Genomic DNA, 21088 nt, shown 5'->3' with positions numbered 1-21088 from the left:
GTCGGTGATGCCATCCAGCCGTCTCATTCTCTGTCGTCTCCTTCTCCTCCTGCCCCCAATCCCTCCCAGCATCAGAGTCTTTTCCAGTGAGTCAATTTGTTGCATGAGGTGGCCAAAGTATTGGAGTTTCAGCTTTAGCATCAGTCCTTCCAATGAACACCCAGGATTGATCTCCTTTAGAATGGACTGGTTGGATCTCCTTGCAGTCCAAGGGACTCTCAAGGGTCTTCTCCAGCACCACAGTTCAAACGCACCAATTCTTCAGCGCTCAGCTTTCTTCACAGTCCAACTCTCACATCCATACACGACCACAGGAAAAACCATAGCCTTGACTAGATGGACCTTAGTGCTTCCATTTCCTCAGCTGTAAAATGAGAATTATACTTATTCATATATTGTTGGATTGTTGGGAAGCTTTAATGAGGTAAAATATGTAAAAGTGTTTAGAAGAGTACTGGTATGTAAGCTCTATATAACAGTTATGATCATAACATAATTGTAATCATCATCATTATTACTCTGAAAGATACATGAAGAGAAAATAATAAATATAAAATAATTCTTCAAAAATTCTTTATGTACATATGAACAATTTTTAACTTGTGTCAATGAACATTTTAGTAATATACAAATAATATGCTATTACTGAGTTAATTATAGAATGACTTTAGATATGCTCTTGCCAGGTTATCCTTGAATGTTGTCTAATTCTATTTTTTGTGTGCTATAGGAAGTTTTTGTGCTATAGGAAAACAATTTTCATGGTTCTTTTGAGTTATAAAGCATAATATGTTTTGATTATGTTTGCAAGTCTAGTATCTGTCTATGTTATTGCTACCTTTTCACTTATTTCAATCCTTTGCTTTAGAATTAACTTCTTCTCACGGATTGCTTTACTTTCAGTGCCCTGTGGTGGAATTTTAACTAAGCGCAAAGGGACTATTTTGTCTCCTGGATACCCTGAGCCTTATGACAACAATCTAAATTGTGTGTGGAAGATCACAGTGCCAGAGGGAGCTGGCATTCAAGTAAGAATATTTAAATTTTTCATTTTTTCATTGTATATTTGAAGTTAATCTTTTCAGAGATGACAGGACACACGTAATTTCTAGAGTTTCAGCCAGTGCTTTTGACTTGCATGGCTGAATTTTAAAAAAGATGTGTGTGTTCACTCAGTTGAGTCCGATCCTTTGTGACCCTGTGGACTGTAGCCCACTAGGGTCCCCTGTCCATGGAATTTTCCAGGCAAGAATACTGGAATGGGTTGCCATTTCCTCCTCCAGGGTATCTTCCTGACCCAGAGATTGAACTACATCCCCTGTGTCTCCTGCATTACAGGAGGATTCTCTACCTGCTGAGCCATCAGGGAAGTCGTAAAGAAAAATACTTACCATTAATTTTCTTCACCTGCTGCTGCTGCTAAGTCACTTCAGTCGTGTCTGACTCTGTGCGACCCCATAGATGGCAGCCCACCAGGCTCCCCTGTCCCTGGGATTCTCCAGCAAGAATACTGGAGTGGGTTGCCATTCCTTCTCCATTTTTCACCTGCGAGTAATAGCAAACCAATTCATGACTGCATAAGCAGTAAGAAAAATATGTTGCTCCACATAACATTGAATCTTTGAGTAAGAAGGTTTAAGCGTTGTTTATTGCAAAGGTTCAGTTGTATCATTTCTGACCCAGGTTGTTTCCATCTCTGTCCTGCAATACTTAGCATATTGGCTTAGTTCTTGGACTTCCTCGCTCATGGTCTTGAGAAAGATATAAGATCTCTAGGCATAACAGTATTTCTCAGCAATGGATGGAATGGAGTGTTTCTATGTTATGTACTTTTGTAATGACTGAGAACTTTTCACAAACTTTCCGGGAGACTTTCCATTCTCTCCTGTTGACCAAATTTCAATCACATCCATTCCTAAGCCATTCATTTGTCAATAGCAAAAGAATTACTATGATTTGGCTTTGGAAAAATCAAGATTAGTTGTCTAGATCTGGCAAGGGGCTTATCCTTCTCTGATGTACACAGCTCTCACTCAGTCGAGGAAAATTGTTCTCTGTCAGCAAGGAAGAAGAATGCTATTCTACAGACAGTCAACAGTATCTACCATATTACTTCAATTGTGACCATTTTGTATGGGGAGCACTTTGACCAGCTACTCTATTTGAGAAGAAAATTGTTTCTGGTCAAGCAGATAGCCTTTTACTGCTGAGTCAGTGTTTATCACATGGAACTTAATTAAACTTCACAGAACATTACACAGACTATATTTCATGTCTGGATGTGAGAGTTGGACCATAAAGAAAGCTGAGCACCACCGAATAATTGATGTTTTTGAACTCTGGTGTTGGAGATGATTCCAGAGAGTCCCTGGGACAGCAAGGCTATCAAAGCAGTCAATCCTAAAGGAAATCAGTCCTGAATATTCACTGGAAGGACTGATGGCTGAAGCTGAAGTTCCAAAACTGTGGCCACCTGATGCTAAGAGCTGACTCATTAGAAAAGACCCCGACGCTGGGAAAAACAGAAGGCAGGAGGAGATGGGGACCACAGAGGATGAGATAGTTGGATGGCATCACTGACTCAGTGGACATGAGTCCGAGCAAATTCCGGGAGATGGTGAAGGACAGGAAAGTCTGGTGTGCTGCAGTCCATGGGTCACAAAGAGTAGGACACAACTGAGCAGCTAAACTGAACTGAACTGAACTGATATTTCATAAAAATAACTTGCTGTTCTCCAATTAAGTCATAGGGTTTTCTTTTAGAAACGAGATGCATATATCAGTCATGGAAAAAATAGCCAACACATGATTCATTAAAACTGAACTTAGAAATATAATTTTCAATAAAAAGTAAATTTTTCAATTTAACTTGATAACTTTTTCAGAAAATTTTAAAAATTACTTAATAGATATCAGGTGTTAAATAGGTCAGAAAATCAATGAGAAAATTTGAAATGTACTTTTTCAGTGTTTTAAAAATATTAGCAGTCAAATTACTGCTTATATTCTGGCTAGTTGTGCTATTATTTTATGGTTAACTTTTAAAATTTGAAGATAACCAATCCACTCTATCCTGTTATTGGTAGAATTAGCAAAGATTTGAGGATCATCCATGTTCCAGATTGCACAGGCAATCTGAAATGAGTTGATACCTTTAAAATCTTCATGGAACATTTACTGTATCATCTGGTTATACATTTATGAGAATTATATTGGAGCATCTATATATTGGCATCAGCTTGTCCATTTTTATCTAATCTTAATAAAACCCCTGGCATTTTCCCTCTAATTCTGACCCTCTGTTCCCAATCCCCTGTGATGTTGCTTCAGTGTCCAGTGTTCTATTTGAGTCACTCTTATAATGACCACTGAGGAACATGCCATTACATCCATTGCATTGCTCCTCTTCCTTATTTTGTTAGTGACATTCTGTCCTGCCCATTCTCCCCTAACTCTTAAGATATCTTTCCCCTCCATTTTACCTAATACTCTCTTGAATTTTGTTTTGTTTTCTTTTCTACATTTATAGTTGTCGCTTCTGCATCTAGAAACATGATCTCCTCTTCTTCAATTCATCAAATATGGTGTTTGTGAGATTCTGTGTTCTTTGTCCATCTCACATGGCACCATTCTCTGTGCCACATTGTCTACTTTCATAGCTTCAGCTACCATTATGTGCTGATGCTGAATCATAGTAGATAGTTAGAAAACATCTTATTAAATTAAGGATTGAATAAATGATGATTTACAAACCTAATATTTAACCCATACCTTTCACCTAAGCTTGCCATTTATCCAACTGCCCACTGAACATTTTCAGCCAAACTTTTTACATCTCTCTTGTGTGTGTGTGTGTGTGTGTGTGTTTATTCATTTTGGGTGTACTGAGTTGTCACTGCTGTGCACAGGCTTTCTCTAGTTGCAACGAGTGGGAGCTACTCTCTAGTTTTAGTACATAGGCTTCTCATTGGAGTGGTTTCTCTTGTGGAACATGGACTCTAGGGTACATGGGATTCAGTTGTAGTGTGTGAGCTTAGTTGCCCTGCAGCATGCAGGATCGACCTACTGTCCCCACATTGCAAGGCAGATTCTTAATAGGTGGACCACTAGGGAAGCCCGTAAACTTCTTACACCTTTAATTCAACCTGTTCAAAACTGACTTCAAGAATTTTTTCCTCAAAGTTGTGAATCTTCCCCATTTTGCTCTCTCAGAATGAACCCCTCATCCATTCAATTGCGCAAGCCAAAAACCTTGATGATTCTTTTCTGTGTCCAAGTGCACAAAGAACTATATCAGTTCTGTCTTTCACAAACCTCTCAAAGTCTATTTTCTCCATCCACACTTTTACCACACAAGATTAGGCGGCCATCATCCCTGTTCCAGGTTCTTATTCTAAAATCTATTCCTCACAGGGCAAAGAGAGTAACTTTCTAAAAATAATTATCTAATGCTCTAAGTTTCCTGCTTTACAATACCTCGATCGTCCTCTCTATCCTGAACTCGACACAGCTGATTACGCCTTAGTGCTTTGTCCTTATTTCTTGCCTCTATTTCACTTCTTTATAGAAACCTGACTCTCTTGCCTCTGGACCTTTGTGAATGGTGTTCCTTCTACTGCCAATACTCTCCTTCATCTCCTTTATTTGGTTTATTCTTCCTCATTATTTCTGTCTCACCTTAAGAACAGTTCCTGTGGAAAACCATCCATGAACTTGACAGTGTTAAGCCCTCTTGCTATGTGTTCTTATTGATCCCTGCAATATCATTATATCGTAATACCCGTCACGTTACTGTTTTGATTTCTGTGCTCAGCTGCACAGTAGTCCTGTCTGACTCTTTGTGATCCGGTGGACTGTAGCACACCAGGCTTCTCTGTCCATAGGATTTTCCAGGCAAGAATACTGGAGTGGGTTGCCATGTGTTTTTACTTAATTACCTGTAATTTCATGGGGTGGGTAACTAAATCTTTTCTGACAGCTAGCACAGAGCCTAGCAGTCTGTGCTCAGTAATTATTTTTCAAATAAACCAATGAATATTTCCAAAAGCAGAGAAGTTTTAGGCCACTGTAAGGAGTTAACACTGAATAATGGACTAATCATGGAGAAAGCAAGAGAGTTCCAGAAAAACATCTATTTCTGCTTCATTGACTATTCCAAAGCCTTTGACTGTGTGGATCACAATAAACTGTGGAACATTCTGAAAGAGATGGCAATACCAGACCACCTGACCTGCCTCTTGAGAAACCTGTATGCAGGTCAGGAAGCAACAGTTAGAACTGGACATGGAACAACAGACTGGTTCCAAATAGGAAAAGGAGTACGTCAAGGTTGTATATTGTCACCCTGCTTATTTAACTTATACGCAGAGTACACCATGAGGAACGCTGGGCTGGAAGAAGCACAAGCTGGAATCAAGATTGCTGGGAGAAATATCAATAACCTCAGATATGCAGATGATACCACCCTTATGGCAGAAAGTGAAGAGGAACTCAAAGGCCTCTTGATGAAAGTGAAAGAGGAGAGTGAAAAGGTTGGCTTGAAGCTCAACATTCAGAAAACAAAGATCATGGCATCTGGTCCCATCACTTCATGGGAAATAGATGGGGAAATAGTGGAAACAGTGTCAGACTCTATTTTGGGGGGCTCCAAAATCACTGCAGATGCTGATTGCAGCCATGAAATTAAAAGACGCTTACTCCTTGGAAGGAAAGTTATGACCAACCTAGATAGCATATTAAAAAGCAGAGACATTACGTTGCCAACCAAGGTCCGTCTAGTCAAGGCTATGGTTTTTCCCATGGTCATGTATGGATGTGAGAGTTGGACTGTGAAGAAAGCTGATCGCTGAAGAATTGATGCTTTTGAACTGTGGTGCTGGAGAAGACTCTTGAGAGTCCCTTGGACTGCAAGGAGATCCAACCAGTCCATTCTAAAAGAGATCAATCCTGGGTGTTCATTGGAAAGACTGATGTTAAAGCTGAAACTCCAATACTTTGGCCACCTCATGCAACAAGTTGACTCACTGGAAAAGAGTCTGATGCTAGGAGGGATTGGGAGTGGGAGGAGACGGGGACAACAGAGAATGAGATGGCTGGATGGCATCACTGACTCGATGGACATGAGTTTGAGTGAACTCTGGGAGTTGGTGATGGACAGGGAGACCTGGCGTGCTGTGATTCATGGGGTCGCGGAGAGTCGGACACGACTGAGCGACTGAACTGAACTGAACTGAACTGATGACAATTGAAGATAATGGTATGTTCTATATCACTGTCCTGGCAAACACTGTTCACAACTAGAAACCTTGTATCAATGATGCTATAAGATCTTTCACTGAAGTAGCATTTTTTAATGATTGTACCTTCAGTTCAGTTCAGTTCAGTCGCTCAGTTGTGTCCGACTCTTTGTGACCCCATGAAAACAAAATTTTAGTTTAGCCTAGTATTGATCAAAGTTACAGATTGTGAAGCATATTTTAATGTAAATATTTTGAATAGCTACAAAGTGTTTTTTCCTAATTAATCTTTTATATGTTTGCTAATTTTATATGTCCCTGGAGAAGGAAATGGCAACCTGCTCCAGTATTCTTGCCTGGAAAATCCAATGGAAAAGGGAGCCTAGTGGGCTACTGTCCATGGGGTCTCAAAGAGTCACACATGACTGAGCGACTGAGCATAGTTTTAGATGTATCCCTAAATCATAGAAAATTGTAACACACACACCCATAATATAGGACATATTTGAAATTTCACTAAATTCACCTAAAAGCAACCTGGCTAGTACACCAGATTTAAAGTAATGTTTATTATCTTTTATTCTTTTGTGCTAAACATATGTGCAAATAAAGATTTATATGAATATTCAATAAATCATATATAAAATGGGATAACCACTGGTAGAGAGAAGAAACATTTGGAATGCTGAAAAAGTTACAAATAAGATAGAATGATTGAGCATTTTTGAGACATAACCTCAACAAATAAACTAACTTATGTTTCTATTACATGAGTGGGAGGAGTATATTCTCTCTCTCTTTTTTTTTTCCTGTATATTTTAGCAAGGTATATTGGAGGGAGAATTCAAAAGGAGCTACAATTAATAGTAACAGAATCATCAAGCAAAGAGCAATCTTTAAGTAAAATGGGATTTGAATGTCTCTGTAAGGGATATCTGGCTTTAGTTATTGGAAATTCATTACCTCATAAAGCTGTCCTGTTGTCATAATGGACAACTCCATCTAATTTAAAGTTCTTCTGAACACTGAGTCTGTATCTTCTTTTTAAGGCTTTTACTTGACTCTCATTTGACTTTCTGTCATAATGAATCTTCAACCATTTACTTAATTCTCCTACACCTCTATGTATGCCAAACAACATTCACAACTTGCCCAGAATCCTACTGGCAAATTGCATTAGTTTTCTGTGACTTCTGTAACACAGCATGAACTCAAAAGTTTAAAGCAACTGAAATTTGTTCTTTCACGGTAATGGAAGCTGGAAGTCCCAAATCAATCTTACTGCTCTGAAACAGCAGTGCTGACAGGACTGCACTGCTGCCACCCTCCACCTCCCCTCTGCTCAGGCTCCAGGGAAGAGTCCTTTCCTTGCCTCTTCCAGTGCCTGGTAGCTGCCATCATTCCTTGGCTTCTGACTTGTTCAGTCACTAAGTTGTGTGTGATTCTTTGCAACCCCATGGACTGCAGCACGCCAGGCTTCTCTGTCCTTCACTGTCTCCCTGAATTTGCTCAAACTTACGTCCGTTGAGTCAGTGATACCATCCAACCATCTCATGCTCTGTCATCCCCTTCTCCTCTGACTGCTGCTGCTGCTGCTAAGTCACTTCAGTCGTGTCCGACTCTGTGTGACCCCATAGACGGAAGCCCACCAGGCTCCCCCGCCTCTGGGATTCTCCAGGCAAGAACACTGGAGTGGGTTGCCATTTCCTTCTCCACTGACTACATCCCTTCAATTTCTGCTTGTGTGATCACATTTCATTCTCTTCTGTCTGTGTCACATCTTCCTTGAGATCTAATAAGATCATCTGTGATTGTTTTTAAGGCTCATTTAAATCATCTAGGATAGTATCCCTATCTCAAGATATTTAGTTTATTCACATTTGAAAGATTCTTTCCCATACCAGGCGATATTTACAGGCGCAAGGGATCAGAACCTGATTATTTTGGGGAGTCATATTCACATATAAATGTCCAGAATTAAACAGATTTTCTTCCTTTCACAAAGGTAGAAGTTTTCCTGGAGATATCTACATTTTTGTTTTTGCCATCCCTCTGATCTCAAAAACTCAGGGAAAAATATTTTAAAATATTTTCTGTCACTTCCCTCTCCTATTCATATAACACAGAAAGCAGTAGTTTCCACTGTAGCAACTCATGTGACATCTAGGTCCCCCTTTCTACCATTCCTGCCTACTAGCCTACTTTATTAATCTTTCTTTGTTTCCCATGGGCCACTGGAATCAACATTAAAATTGCCTTTTCATTTTTATTTTCTTTACTAATTGTAGTAGTTTTGTACTTAAACCATAGTCCTGATTAGACTCCTTCAATTCATCTTCTAAAACCTTCAATGAAATACTCCTCAATTGCATAATTATTATGCTGGTATTCTGTCTGTATAGCCCTTCTCTCTCTCTTTCTCTCCCATTAAATCCTCAGTTTATTCTAGGCATTATTCTAAAGTAAATTACTTTAATTTTTACAACAAATCTATAAATAGGTGCTCTATTACAGTGATTAATATATGAAATCTATGGCACAGAGAGATTAACAATTCTTTTAGAGTTACATGCTATGGAGTAGAGGGAACCAGGAAGTTTCAAACCCCAGAGTTCTAATATTTCTTGTATTTATCCATTAATCTTTATTCTTTCCTTTTTTCTACATTTTCTAACTTCTTACATATTTTCTCCCATGTAAATACCCTTCACTGTGGCTAAATTTGATTACTGATGGTTCACTAAATCTACCCCATGGCTGTGTCTTCTACATTTTTACTAACTCAATAACTTCTTTCAGTGCAGAACCTCACAGTACATTTTGCTTATTTCAGATGTCAACTCCTACAAAAATCCTTACTTCTGTTTTCTTTTTCTTGTTTTTTAAAGCCAAATGTGACTTTTTCTTTTCTTGACTTGAAAAGAAGGAAAAGTCAGATATAAAGAGAGAATTGACCATTTTTTAAGGAGTTGGTGATTATATTGCAATCATACAGTTTTAATTCCAGTCTTCCTCCTGTCCTGGAACATTGCCATTCGGCCTAATGTCTGTCACACAGGCAGGGTATCTGTCGCCATGTGGCACTCACCTCTGGAAAAGAGGCATAAGCATTTATTTGAATGGAAGAATGGTGATGGCCTATTTTGTGGATAAGAAAATTTTTAATAAATGCAATTGTTAGAAGTATTTAGTAAATGAGTGAAATACTTAAATTTATAACAGACCTTAGCTAAATAAAAATCAATTTATTTGAATAAGACTATTCCTTTACCTCCTCCTAAACTATAAAATATGTAATAAACAAAGAAAAATAGATAACATCCATAGTTGTGAGTGTTCTTTGGGTTCTTGCAAAAATTCAAGCTGTGCCAAGTGAAGTGCAACAAAGTAACACATGCCTCTTTCTTTAAATAAAACATGATAGACATGAGAGAATTATGCTCAGCATTTCCCTAATCAACTTTGTGAATCTCACAGTGATTTAGTTATTATGATGTTGTTTATAAAAATATAGTCATTTATAAAACTAATCTTTAAAAGACATATCCAAATCAATTATAAAGTATTATTTTTGGTTATTCATATTGAAATATATAAAAAATGTACATAGGGTATTATTATGTTAATTTGTAAAAATAAAATAGAAACAGGAAATTTAGCAAAGGTTATACAAAGTAAAACATAATAAAATGTATCCAGGATAAACCTGATTCATAAAGCATATATATTATAGTCTTATATGGTGCTCTGTGTGGACCAGAAATCTGTTTATATCCTAATAGGTAAAGCATATGAGAAAACTCAGTACCCAAGAATCAAGCATTCTAAAACAAAACAAAAATTAATCAATTGTTTGGAACATGGCTTAATTCAGATTCTAGGACTAAGACATTAGATTAGCACAATAAGGTGGTGACTGACATTCTCAATGCTATACCAATTGTGAACACTGCTAGATCCCTCAGAGGCTTTTATTATAAAAGTCAGTGTGTGTATGCCAGTGCCATAAAGGCAATGATCGTTTCTGTTAAAATCTTTCCATGGAGAGCCACAGTGATATGGTCCAGGCTTTGAGCCCTCTCTTCCAGAAGAGATGAATGGACTACAGTATATGCATCGCATTAGAAGTATGTGTTCTTACAGGTGATTATTATTTCATAGGTGCAAGTTGTCAGCTTTGCTACAGAACATAATTGGGATTCTCTGGACTTTTATGATGGGGGAGACAACAATGCCCCAAGACTTGGAAGTTATTCAGGTAAATAAGAGAACTAAGCTTAATTAAAATACATTATAATTAGGAATGTAAAATCTCCCTCTCTCTCTAAAGCACTCCCTAGATCTCTGACTTGGTGGTTTTAATTTTGCTTTTTACAGACTATATGTAAGGAACTAAACTACAAGATAGAAGTTTGAAAGGCTTTAAAGGCAATGAAATTGAAATTGCTATTTAAAACCTTACTATAGAGTGTTACTGTATTTGTGTAATTATTTATTGATGTTTTTGTGTTAATAGTAATATGTTTATTATTACTATTAACTGAAAATTATAATATATTCACTTGATAGAATGTTATGAATCCATTAAAACAATTATAGAGATTATGTAACAACATGGTAAGTGCTACAAGTTACTGTTGTATGAGAATAAAGAGAATAAGAAATTAATTCTATGAAATGAATTAAATTATATAAAATTCATATTATATACATATGTATCAAGACCAGAAGATTTTATAATTTGTTATGGCTTGTGAAGGTAGTTTGTGCATTAATCTAACAGCTTCTTACAAGATGTTCAAGGTGAAATGAAGTTTCACTTTAAATTTAACTGTATGTTTTACTTTAATTTTGGTTATAGTGCTTAACTCTAGAAATATAAACATAGCTGAACTATGACCTTACGTATTTCAGATATAGAATTTTGAGTGTCATTAAGTTTTTAATAGATTTTGAAATGGAGTATGTTAATCTACTTTTCAGCAACACCATTGAAGAAAGCAAAGAAGCAATATCTAGAGTAAGAGTAATTTGGTTTAGACATTACAAATATTCTAGAAATAGATTTAGAAAGAAATTTTTCTTAGAAAAATTGTATGAATTTTTGTGTGTATTCATTTATCTGTAATAGACTTGGTATAATACTTTATGAATGATAAGCATAATAGCTAAACGATAAAAAGTGATAAATAATAACAGGTGTTGATTACCAAGTGCTAGCTCTGTGTGAAGCTTGTCATACATTTCCTCATTTGATCTTTCTGGCAGCCCTGGTAGATGACTGACACTAAAGGAAATTAAGTTGCCCAAGGTTGTACACCTAACGTTAGAATGAGACTGGGACCCAGCTGGTGTGACTCCACAGTCAAAGCTCTTAATCACTAAGATCTTCTAAGAGATCAAAGGCAGTCAGAGTGACCTTTGAGTTTCTGTTTACCTCTGTCTTCACTGATTCAGTTACGACGGTATAAGACAGAGAGCAAGTTCAGCTGGGTGGGGGGAAACAATTGCGTGTTTTGTAATGAATTTGTCCTGGTTTCTCTTATAGAAGACTCAGTGGTTAAGGTTCATAGTGTTGTGGAAAGTAAGTATGAAGTAACTAGAAAATTACCAAAAATATGTTGGTAGCACTGTCAACTCATATGCTTGTTGAATTTTATCTTGAGACACAGTTGACAGTTATTTTTATGCTTGTCATTTGAAATTGCTTGAGTTATAATCTTAAGGATCTTAAACTATTAATGTCAGATGATCAAAAAGTAATTGGTTCAAGCACATATTTTCAATTCAATAATTGAATAAATTAAAGTTGATTTCCTATAGAAGTTCAGAAGAACAAGATTATAAAGCATTTGCTAAAAGACAAGGCTAGCACAAGTTCATAACTGGCATTTTTTTAATGCTAACAACCAGCTTTGCTGTTGGTGTAAGAAACATCAAGGTACTTCACCTGATATAGAAAAAAGTGTATGTACTTAAATATCACAATGAATGGTGACAAATGAATATTTCTTTAAACCCATATAAAATTTTATTATTTCATAAAAACACATGCAAAATTTAAAACTACATTTATTATCTTGTACTTGAATTATTGAAATCCACATGAAATTCCAAATATTTATTTTAGGTGACTAGTAAAATTTTCTGCTTTTCATCAGGTTTGTTTGCTGGTACCTATTTTAGGGAGCCGACTAATATGCTCGCAAAGGTCTGTCCCCTTGGAGATAGTCAAGAACAGTAATATGAAAGACAAATATGTGAGAAATATTTTTATTTAAAAATTCTTATAAAACATTTTAATAATATTTAATTTCAGTGATAACTTGTTGGTTGATTAATAGTTAACTTAGTTTTGTTATATTATTATGTGATCACTGAACCACTTTTTCAACTATCATTTCAGGAACAACAATACCCCATCTTTTGAATAGTACATCTAATAATCTATATCTAAATTTTCAATCAGACATCAGTGTTTCTGCTGCAGGATTTCACCTTGAATACACAGGTAAATACAATATTATGTGCTATTCAAGAAAGTTTAAAGAAAGCTTATTAATTTTAAATATTACTTTTCTGAATATAGAAAGTTAACGGACTTTGTCAAACTAGAATGTTGTCTTACTTTAAGATTCTGAAGTGTTATTCAATTCAACTACAAAATTATATGTATAAAGTTCTGATGATTTTCATCAGAATTTACAGGTATTTTCTTTTTTTTTTTTGTAAGTGCACTTTACATAAGATTTGCCTTCTTAACAAAAATCTTAAATGCACAAAAATTTTAAATGCACAATACAGTAGTGTTAACTGTAGGCACTGTGTTGTGCAGCAGATTTCTAGAACTTGACTCCCCTTGCTTAAATGAAGCCAGTTAACCAACAGCTACTCATTTCTCCCTCTGCTCAGCATTAGAAACCACCATTTTATTTTCATGTCTAATGAGTTTGACTATTCTAGATAATCTGTGTAAGTGGTATCATGTGGCATTTGTCCTTCTGTGTCTGGCTTATTTCAGTTTTTCTTATTAAAGAGACTCACCTTTCCATCTTGAGTATTCTTGTCTTACTCATCAAACATTAGTTGACTATATATGCAAGGATTTGTTTCTGGGCTCTGAATTCTATTACATTGGTCTATGTGTGCATTTTCATGACAGGACCATACTATTTAAGTTACGATATCTTTGCAATGCAATTTTAAATCAGAGAGAATGATATTTCTAGTTTTGTTCCTTCTCGAGACTGCTTTGGATGTTTGGAGACTTTTGTCGTCCCATATGGAGCTTCCCTGGTGACTTTGACTATAAAGAATCTGCATGCAATGTGGAGACCAGGGTTCAATCCCTGTATCAGGAAGATCCCCTTGCAAAGGGAATGGTTACCACTCCAGTATTCTTGCCTGGAAAATTCCAGAGGCAGAAAACCCTGAGGTCACAAAGAGTTGAACATGACTAACGCTTTCACTTTCATGACTTTTAATTTTTTCCTATTTATTTGAAAAAAATTCCCATTGGAATTTTGGTAAGGATTGTATTGATTCTATAGATGGCTTTGGGCAGTATGAGCACTTTGGAAATAACTAGTTTTCCAAGTTCAGTTCAGTCACTCAGTCATGTCCAACTCTTTGTGACCCCATGGACTACAGTATGCCATCCAGGCCTCCCTGTCCATCACCAGCTGCCGGAGTTTACTCAAATTCATGTCCATTGAGTTGGTGATGCCATCTAGCCATCTCATCTTCAATCGTCCCCTTCTCCTCGTGCTTTCAATCTTTCCCAGCATTAGGGTCTTTTCAAATGAGTCAGTTCTTCCCATCAAGTGGCCAGAGTATTGGAGTTTCAGCTTCAACATTCGTCCTTCAAATTAATATTCGGGACTGATTTCCTGACTCTTTGTGTATCATGGACTGCATCATGCCAGGCTTCCCTGTCTATCGCCAACACCTGAAGCTTGCTCAAACTCATTTCCATTGAGTCAGTGATGCCATCCAATCATTTCATCCTCTGTCATCCCCTTCTTTTCTTGCCTTCAATCTTTCCCAGCATCAGGGTTTTTCCAGTGAGTCAGTACTTCACATCAGGTGGCCAAAGTATTGCAGCTTCAGCTTCATCATCAGTCCTTCCAATTAATATTCAAGACTGATTTTCTGTAGGATCAACTGGTTAGATCTCCTTGTAGTCCAAGGGATTCTCAAGAGTCTTCTCTTACACCACAGTTCAAAAACATCAATTCTTTGGCACTCAGCTTTCTTTGTAGTCCAACTCTCACATCCATACATGACTACTGGAAAAACCATAGCTTTGACTAGATGCACCTTTGTTGACAAAGTAATGTCTCTGCTTTTTAATATGCTGTCTAGGTTTGGCATAATTTTTCTTCTAAGGAGTAAGCGTCTTTTAATTTTGTGGCTTCAATCACCATCTGCAGTGATTTTGGAGCCCAAGAAAAAAACGTCCGCCACTATTTCCACTGTTTCCCCATCTGTTTCGCATGAAGTGATGGGACCAGATGCCATGATCTTAGTTTTCTGAATGTTGAGCTTTAAGCCAACTTTTTCACTCTCCTCTTTCACTTTCATCAAGAGGCTCTTTAGTTCTTCCTCTCTGTCTTCCATAAGGGTGGTGTCATCTGCATATCTGAGCTTATTGATATTTCTCCCAGCAATCTTGATTCCAGCTTGTGCTTCCTCCAGCCCAGCATTTCTCATGATGTACTCTGCACATAAGTTAAATATCTCTTTAGTGGGGGAATATTCCATTTGTGGTAATTTAAGAATCTGTCCACTTGTGGGGGCAGACCGTATGAACTAGAGATAAACATTTTAAAGAACTTTCTTATGCCTGCAGAAGCCTCCAAAATCACTGGTTGAGATATAAGAATATAGTAACCTCTATAAGAGAAAACTGTATATTTTAAATGAATAGAAATAGGAAAGTTAAGAAAGTTAAAAAAAATAGTTTCAATATTTTGAAAAAGCAGAATACTTAACCAGTAGTGTACTGGAAAAAATAATGGGGTGTGTGTAGTGTGTGTGCACGCTTGTGTGTGTGTGTGTGTGTGTGTGTTACAAATAAGGTAGATCTATTAACTTTTTTGCATTGAGAAGACACCCATTTTACTGCACATCTTTGGTATTTCGTTTCTGACAATCCCTGAAATAAAAGTTCTGCCCACAGGGTAACATAAGGAAGTAATCACATTGGGGAAATAACAGTCTCATAATCACACTATGAATACCAACAACAGATGCAAAAGACATTAACATTTGCTATAAAAAGGACAGATCTTGTGTTTTCTTTCTTTTTAACCAAGAAAGTAGGCTCTTTCTGAATTCCTAAAGGAATATTTCAAGTTGTAAAGGTTTCAGGAAACATGGCAGGTGTTCTATCTTGGGAAAAGGAAATTTGGCTGAGATTCCTTCTAGCAAGTGAATATTTTCTCTGTCTAATTTTCCTACTCACTCATGAGGCTTTTCAGGGGAAAAAGAAAAACAATCTCGATTGTCTGATGGCACAAGATATTAGACAGATAGGTCTCGTTTCGTATTTACTTAAAAGAAAAATGCTGACAAATGGCTGATTTTTGTCATATAGTACAATTTTGCTCCTTTAACTTGGGATCATATCATTTTAACTTTAAAATGTGTTATTATGATTATGATCATACAAATCTGATGTTCCTTCTGCTCAATTTATCATTCTCATGCCTTAGTCTCATTAATATTTCTAAAGGCCCACTTGATCATTTCATATCATTATTTTCTGTTATCTACTGAAACAAGGCAGCAATTCATTTCCTCTCATCTCCTTATTCCCTCCAAATGTGAGAACAAGCTCACTTGTTTATTTATCAAATCTTTATTGAATAGCTACTAGATGTTAGGTATACTTTCTAAATGTAAGAGCTACATATTTGTATTAGATCGAGTCCTAAAAAATCAGAGCTTCAGACTAACTGAAAACAAGGACATACAAACAGCAATAATTGCAAAATTATAGTGTAAACACTGTAAAAATAGTTTATGTAAGTTGATCATTGTACACCATAGTTATCTCAAAGTCTTATTGAAAATCCAGATAATGAGACTCCACCCCAATAGATCAAGTCAGTCTTTATGAGATTCAGCAAACCATGTGTACTTTCACCAACCTCCCAAGGTTACTGTCGCAATGGCTAAAGTAAGATATCATATATAATGTAGGTGATGACACAGAGAAGGTAGTGATCAAAACTCTTAGGGGTTACTCGTGGTAGAGTCAGGGAAGACTTCACCAAAGAACAAATCTCAGTGCTTTTATTCCAGGTAAGAATTAAAGGGTAGCTATGGAAGTAGCTTGGCACTTTTAAGGGACCTCCTAGAATGTGAAAATATTAGTTGTTTATCGGATCTGACTCTTTGCAATCCCATGTCTGTAGCCCTCTAGGCTCCTCAGTCCATGGGATTCCCCAGGCAAGAGTACTGGAGTGGGTTGCCTTGCCCTTCTTCAGGGGATCTTCTTGACCCAGAAATTGAACCTAGGTCTCCAGCATTGCAGGCAAATTCTTTATTGTTTGAACCATGAGGGAAGCCCTTCCTAGAATGTAGGTGGACATAAAATAATTTATGCTGGAATCAGACTTAGGTTTCTGTCTTGGCACTGCCATTGATGGCCTTGTGACATTAGGTGATTTCTAAGATTCCCTAAGAACCCAGTTTCCTCACCTGTAATATGTGATAATAGTAGCATGTAACTTGAAAGATTGTGTCAGAGTTCAATGAGATCATCCATACGAAGTGTTTCTAATAGGACAAGGTACATAGCAAACCCTCAGTAGATATCATGCTTTTCTAATAATGAGATGAACCCACATGACTGGAGTTGTTATGGAAGTTTAGATTCAGATGACAGACAAGTTTAGTTTGCAGAAAGAAGAGATTCATTGAAGGGGTTTCAATTTGGGGAATAAGATAATCAATTTTAAATTTTCAGAGTCCCTTTTATTTTAAAAAGTGATGAATGCATTGCAGGAAGAGAATCTGCTGAAAAAAAAGGAGTAGCAGTGGTTCAAATGAGAAACTCTGAAGATGGTTGTTGTGGTTTTGTAAATGAAATGTTAAGATGCAGGAAATAATGAGGTAAAATTGAAAGATTTATGGCCAGTTCGGTATTGGAGATGAGAAAGAGAGAGGTATAGAGGGTGATTATCATGTTTTGGTGTTTTGATTTTTACTTTAGATCATATCACTTTGTATATGATCATAGTTTTTCTTTATTTCTTTGGCAAGTTGATTAATTTTTTAGACTTTTTGTTTGACTTTTAGAACTTAGACATGGAATTAAATAAAGATCAACTTAAGTACTTTTATTTATCTGTAATATTAGACAGCACCTTGTAGTGGGATCTAGGAACCAAAAATACTTCCTAATTTAACTAATGATAGTACCAGTTTAGGGATAAGCTTTCAAGAATGAAACTCACTCATGTTTGCTTTGTCTATTCAGGGTCTTTTGTGTTTCCATACAAATGGAAACTAGGAATAAAGCTACCGTATGATGCAGCAATCCCACTACTGGACATATACTCTGAGAAATCCACAATTCAAAAAGACACATGTACCCCACTGTTCACTGCAGCATTATTTACAATTGTCAGCAACCTAAATGTCCATTGAGAGGTAAATGGATTAAGAAGTTGTAGTACATATATACAATGGAATATTACTCAGCCATAAAAAGGAATGAAATTGGGTCTTTCATAGTGATGTGGGTGAACCTAGAGTCTGTCATGCAGAGTGGAAGTAAGTCAGAAAAGGAAAAACAAATACCATATATTAATGCATATATATGGAATCTATAAAATGGTAGTGCAGATTAACCTATTCACAGTGCAAGAACAGAGACACAGATGTAGAGAACAGACTTGTTGACATAGCAGGGGAAGGAGAGTGGGGCAAATTGAAAGAGTAGTATTGACTTATATACACTACCGTTTGTAAAATAGATAGTAAGAAGCTGCTGTATAACAGAGGGAGCTCAGCTCAGTGCTCTGTGCTGACCTAGAGGGGTAGGATAGGAGGTGTGGGTGGGATGGAGTCTCAAGAGGAAGGGGATATATGTACATTTATAGCTGATCTACATTGTTGTACAGCAGAAATTAACAAAACATTGTAAGCCAATTATACTCCAATTTAAAAAAAAGAATGAAACATATGAAAGCTTCATTTGGTGCTACTTGCATCATGAAGAAAAAAATGGTAGATGGATACAACATTTATATGTTTGTAGTCATCCAATAATCAGTTAGTAATCTTTATATTTTATAGTCAGCTTATTAGCCTTATTCATTTTATCCACAAAATCCTTTTGCTGTGTAACATAACATATTTGCAAGTATAACATAATGGTAGCCAAAATCTTGCCTACTATACTGGAACACTGAGTATAGGCCTAGTCAACAGACTAAGGATGTTCTGTATGAATTTTGAAGATAATTCAAGGGATTCATGAAGAAAAGTTCAGTTTGGGTAAAGATTTTTTTCTGACAGTAAAAGCTGTTAAAAGTTATTGAAGGATTATGTAATCTTTTCTGGAAACTTCTGAATTTAGGATTACATACTTGTCTTCCAAGGTGACTTTAAAAGCTTTTTTCAAAGGATTAGAAATGGGTTAAATGCCTTCTTAAAGTTATTTATTTGCCAGTTAGGACTTAGAGGTTAGACAAACTATGATAATCAATAAAAAACTGACTGTAAATTCACTGTTCTCTTAATACATATTCCATATATGTAATTCAGAAGAAATATTCTGTAGCAGACAAAAATTATTTAGAATCCCATTTTTACATCTGTTCTAATCTTTGATTTCCATAGATGGAAAAACATTTGAATTTGAGAAATAAAATTCTCGAAAACAGAGATTAATATTTTTACCTTTTGGTCTCCAAATACTTTTAAAAATCTTTTCCAGCTTTATTGAGAAATAGTTGACATACATCACTGTTTAAGGTATACAAAAAAGGTTGTTCGATTTATATATGTTGTGAAATGATTAATACAATAGGTTTAGTTAACGTCTATCATCTCATATAGATGCAGTAAAAAGAAAGAAAAAAAAGCAATTCTCCTTGTAATGAGTCTTTAAGATCTACTCTCTTAACAAACATATATCATAGAAAAGTGTTAATAGCCATTGTGTCATATGTTACACCCCTAGTTACATTGCACTCATTTATCTTTTTACTGGAAAGTTGTACCTTTTGACTACATTCATGAGTATATTTATTAGTATTTCAAACTGTACTCTCTTAGAGGTTGTAGTTTCACAAATCGGGGTAAATTTTCTAAGTTACACACAAAGTGAGATAATAAATATAAATGTAGAAATATTCTCAACTACATTTTTCTGAAATGTTGATATATTCTATTAATTTTATGCTATTAAATTACCTGATGTATAATGAGATAGCCGATATTAATGAAAAGATTTTTTTAAAAGTCAGTTTTTCTTTCTGTTACTAACAAAAGAGATTGGACATTGAAGAGAAAGAAGGCAGGCAGAAGACATGTTTGCCTAGCAACTTTGGAAGGCCCATCTAAGACAAATATTTATACCAGAGTTCCAGAGTTTAGAGGATACAGTTTTCTCTGCTTAATCAAGATAAGCTGAAACACTTATTAAAAGATATGTTTACATTTTTCTATTTTCTGATATGAGCGATCATAAGTTGACAGGAAGCTGCATCATTATTTGTGTTGGCAATTGTACCGGTGTTCTGGTTTCATGGTCATGTGTACTAGTGTAGATAGGTGTACCAGTGTTCTGCTTTAGTAGTCATGTAAAGAGATGTAGATGCTCTGAGTTAGTATATTTTTTCCGACATTGTTCACATTCTTTCTGTCTTCTGATTCACAAGAGCACTAGAAGGTGGGAATCTATTCATCAGTTTGTGTGTGTGTGTATTTTAAACAAATGTGATTCTGGTTATAATTGTATATCTTACATAAATGTATTTGTTGCTAGGGAAAATGTTCCTAGTGCGTGGAATGCCATTAATTGTATTACTGTTGGTCCGTCAGTCAGTCAGTTCAGTCGCTCAGTCGTGTCCGACTCTCCGGGCTTCCACAAAAAGAACATGTAGTTTCTAGTTGCTCTGTCACTTGAATTCAGGTCCAGCCTCATCATTTTGAAATGATCATTTGATTGTAACATGCATATGCAGTTTTCCTCATACTTCCTATTTGTGGACGCACACTTTTAAATCCCACTAATGGAAAATCCAGCACCTTCCCTGGTAGCTCAAACAGTAAAGAGTCTACCTTCAGTGAAGGAAGCCCAGGTTCAGTCCCTGGGTTGGAAAGACCCCATGGTGAAGGAAATAGCAATCCACTCCAGTATTCTTGCCTGAAAAATCCCATAGACACAGGAACCTGGCAGGCTACAGTCCATGGGGTCGCGAACAGTCGAACATGACTGAGCCTCTTCACTAGCACCTAATGGAAAATCCTAGATGGACTGTGAACATTTATAAATCAATGAACAGTTTTTGGTCTAAATGAACTTATTTGAAAAGGGGAAACTATATGGTAATGGTGTTTGAAAATTTAGGGATGCTCAAAGATCTCAGGATGTGGTCTCTGAGGACAAAGGTAATGTCACCATAATGAATATTTTTTTCTCTCCTCCCACACCTGAGATCACTCATTATATCTACTACAAATAATTTTGCTGTAAATCTTATAAAAACTCAGGTGGCCTGAAAGCATATTTCCATCTTGTGCAGTAGTTGAAGGGCTAGTCTGAATACCCAAATTATAAAAATAGTTGTAAAATAGTCAATGCTCAGAAATGTATCCATTTAAATGTAGTG

General features: G+C 36.3%; 1 protein-coding gene across 4 annotated transcripts in view; it reads left to right on the top strand.

The window, feature by feature from the left end:
• CSMD3 (CUB and Sushi multiple domains 3) overlaps positions 1-21088 on the top strand; it is a 1369436-nt gene that overhangs the window by 1182926 nt on the left and 165422 nt on the right. For all 4 annotated transcript variants that reach the window (XM_088844606.1, XM_088844605.1, XM_088844604.1 and 1 more), the window contains 3 exons: positions 904-1028; positions 10398-10494; positions 12643-12747. In XM_088844606.1, coding sequence (XP_088700732.1) covers positions 904-1028; positions 10398-10494; positions 12643-12747 — 327 coding nt within the window. The remainder of the gene's footprint in view (positions 1-903; positions 1029-10397; positions 10495-12642; positions 12748-21088) is intronic.

The sequence above is a fragment of the Moschus berezovskii genome, chromosome 16 (genome assembly GCF_049115385.1).
Source record: "Moschus berezovskii isolate FMDL1 chromosome 16, NW_MosBer_1.0, whole genome shotgun sequence".
In the NCBI taxonomy this organism is placed as follows: Eukaryota; Metazoa; Chordata; class Mammalia; order Artiodactyla; family Moschidae; genus Moschus; species Moschus berezovskii.
This window is presented reverse-complemented; position numbering and strand designations above follow the sequence as displayed.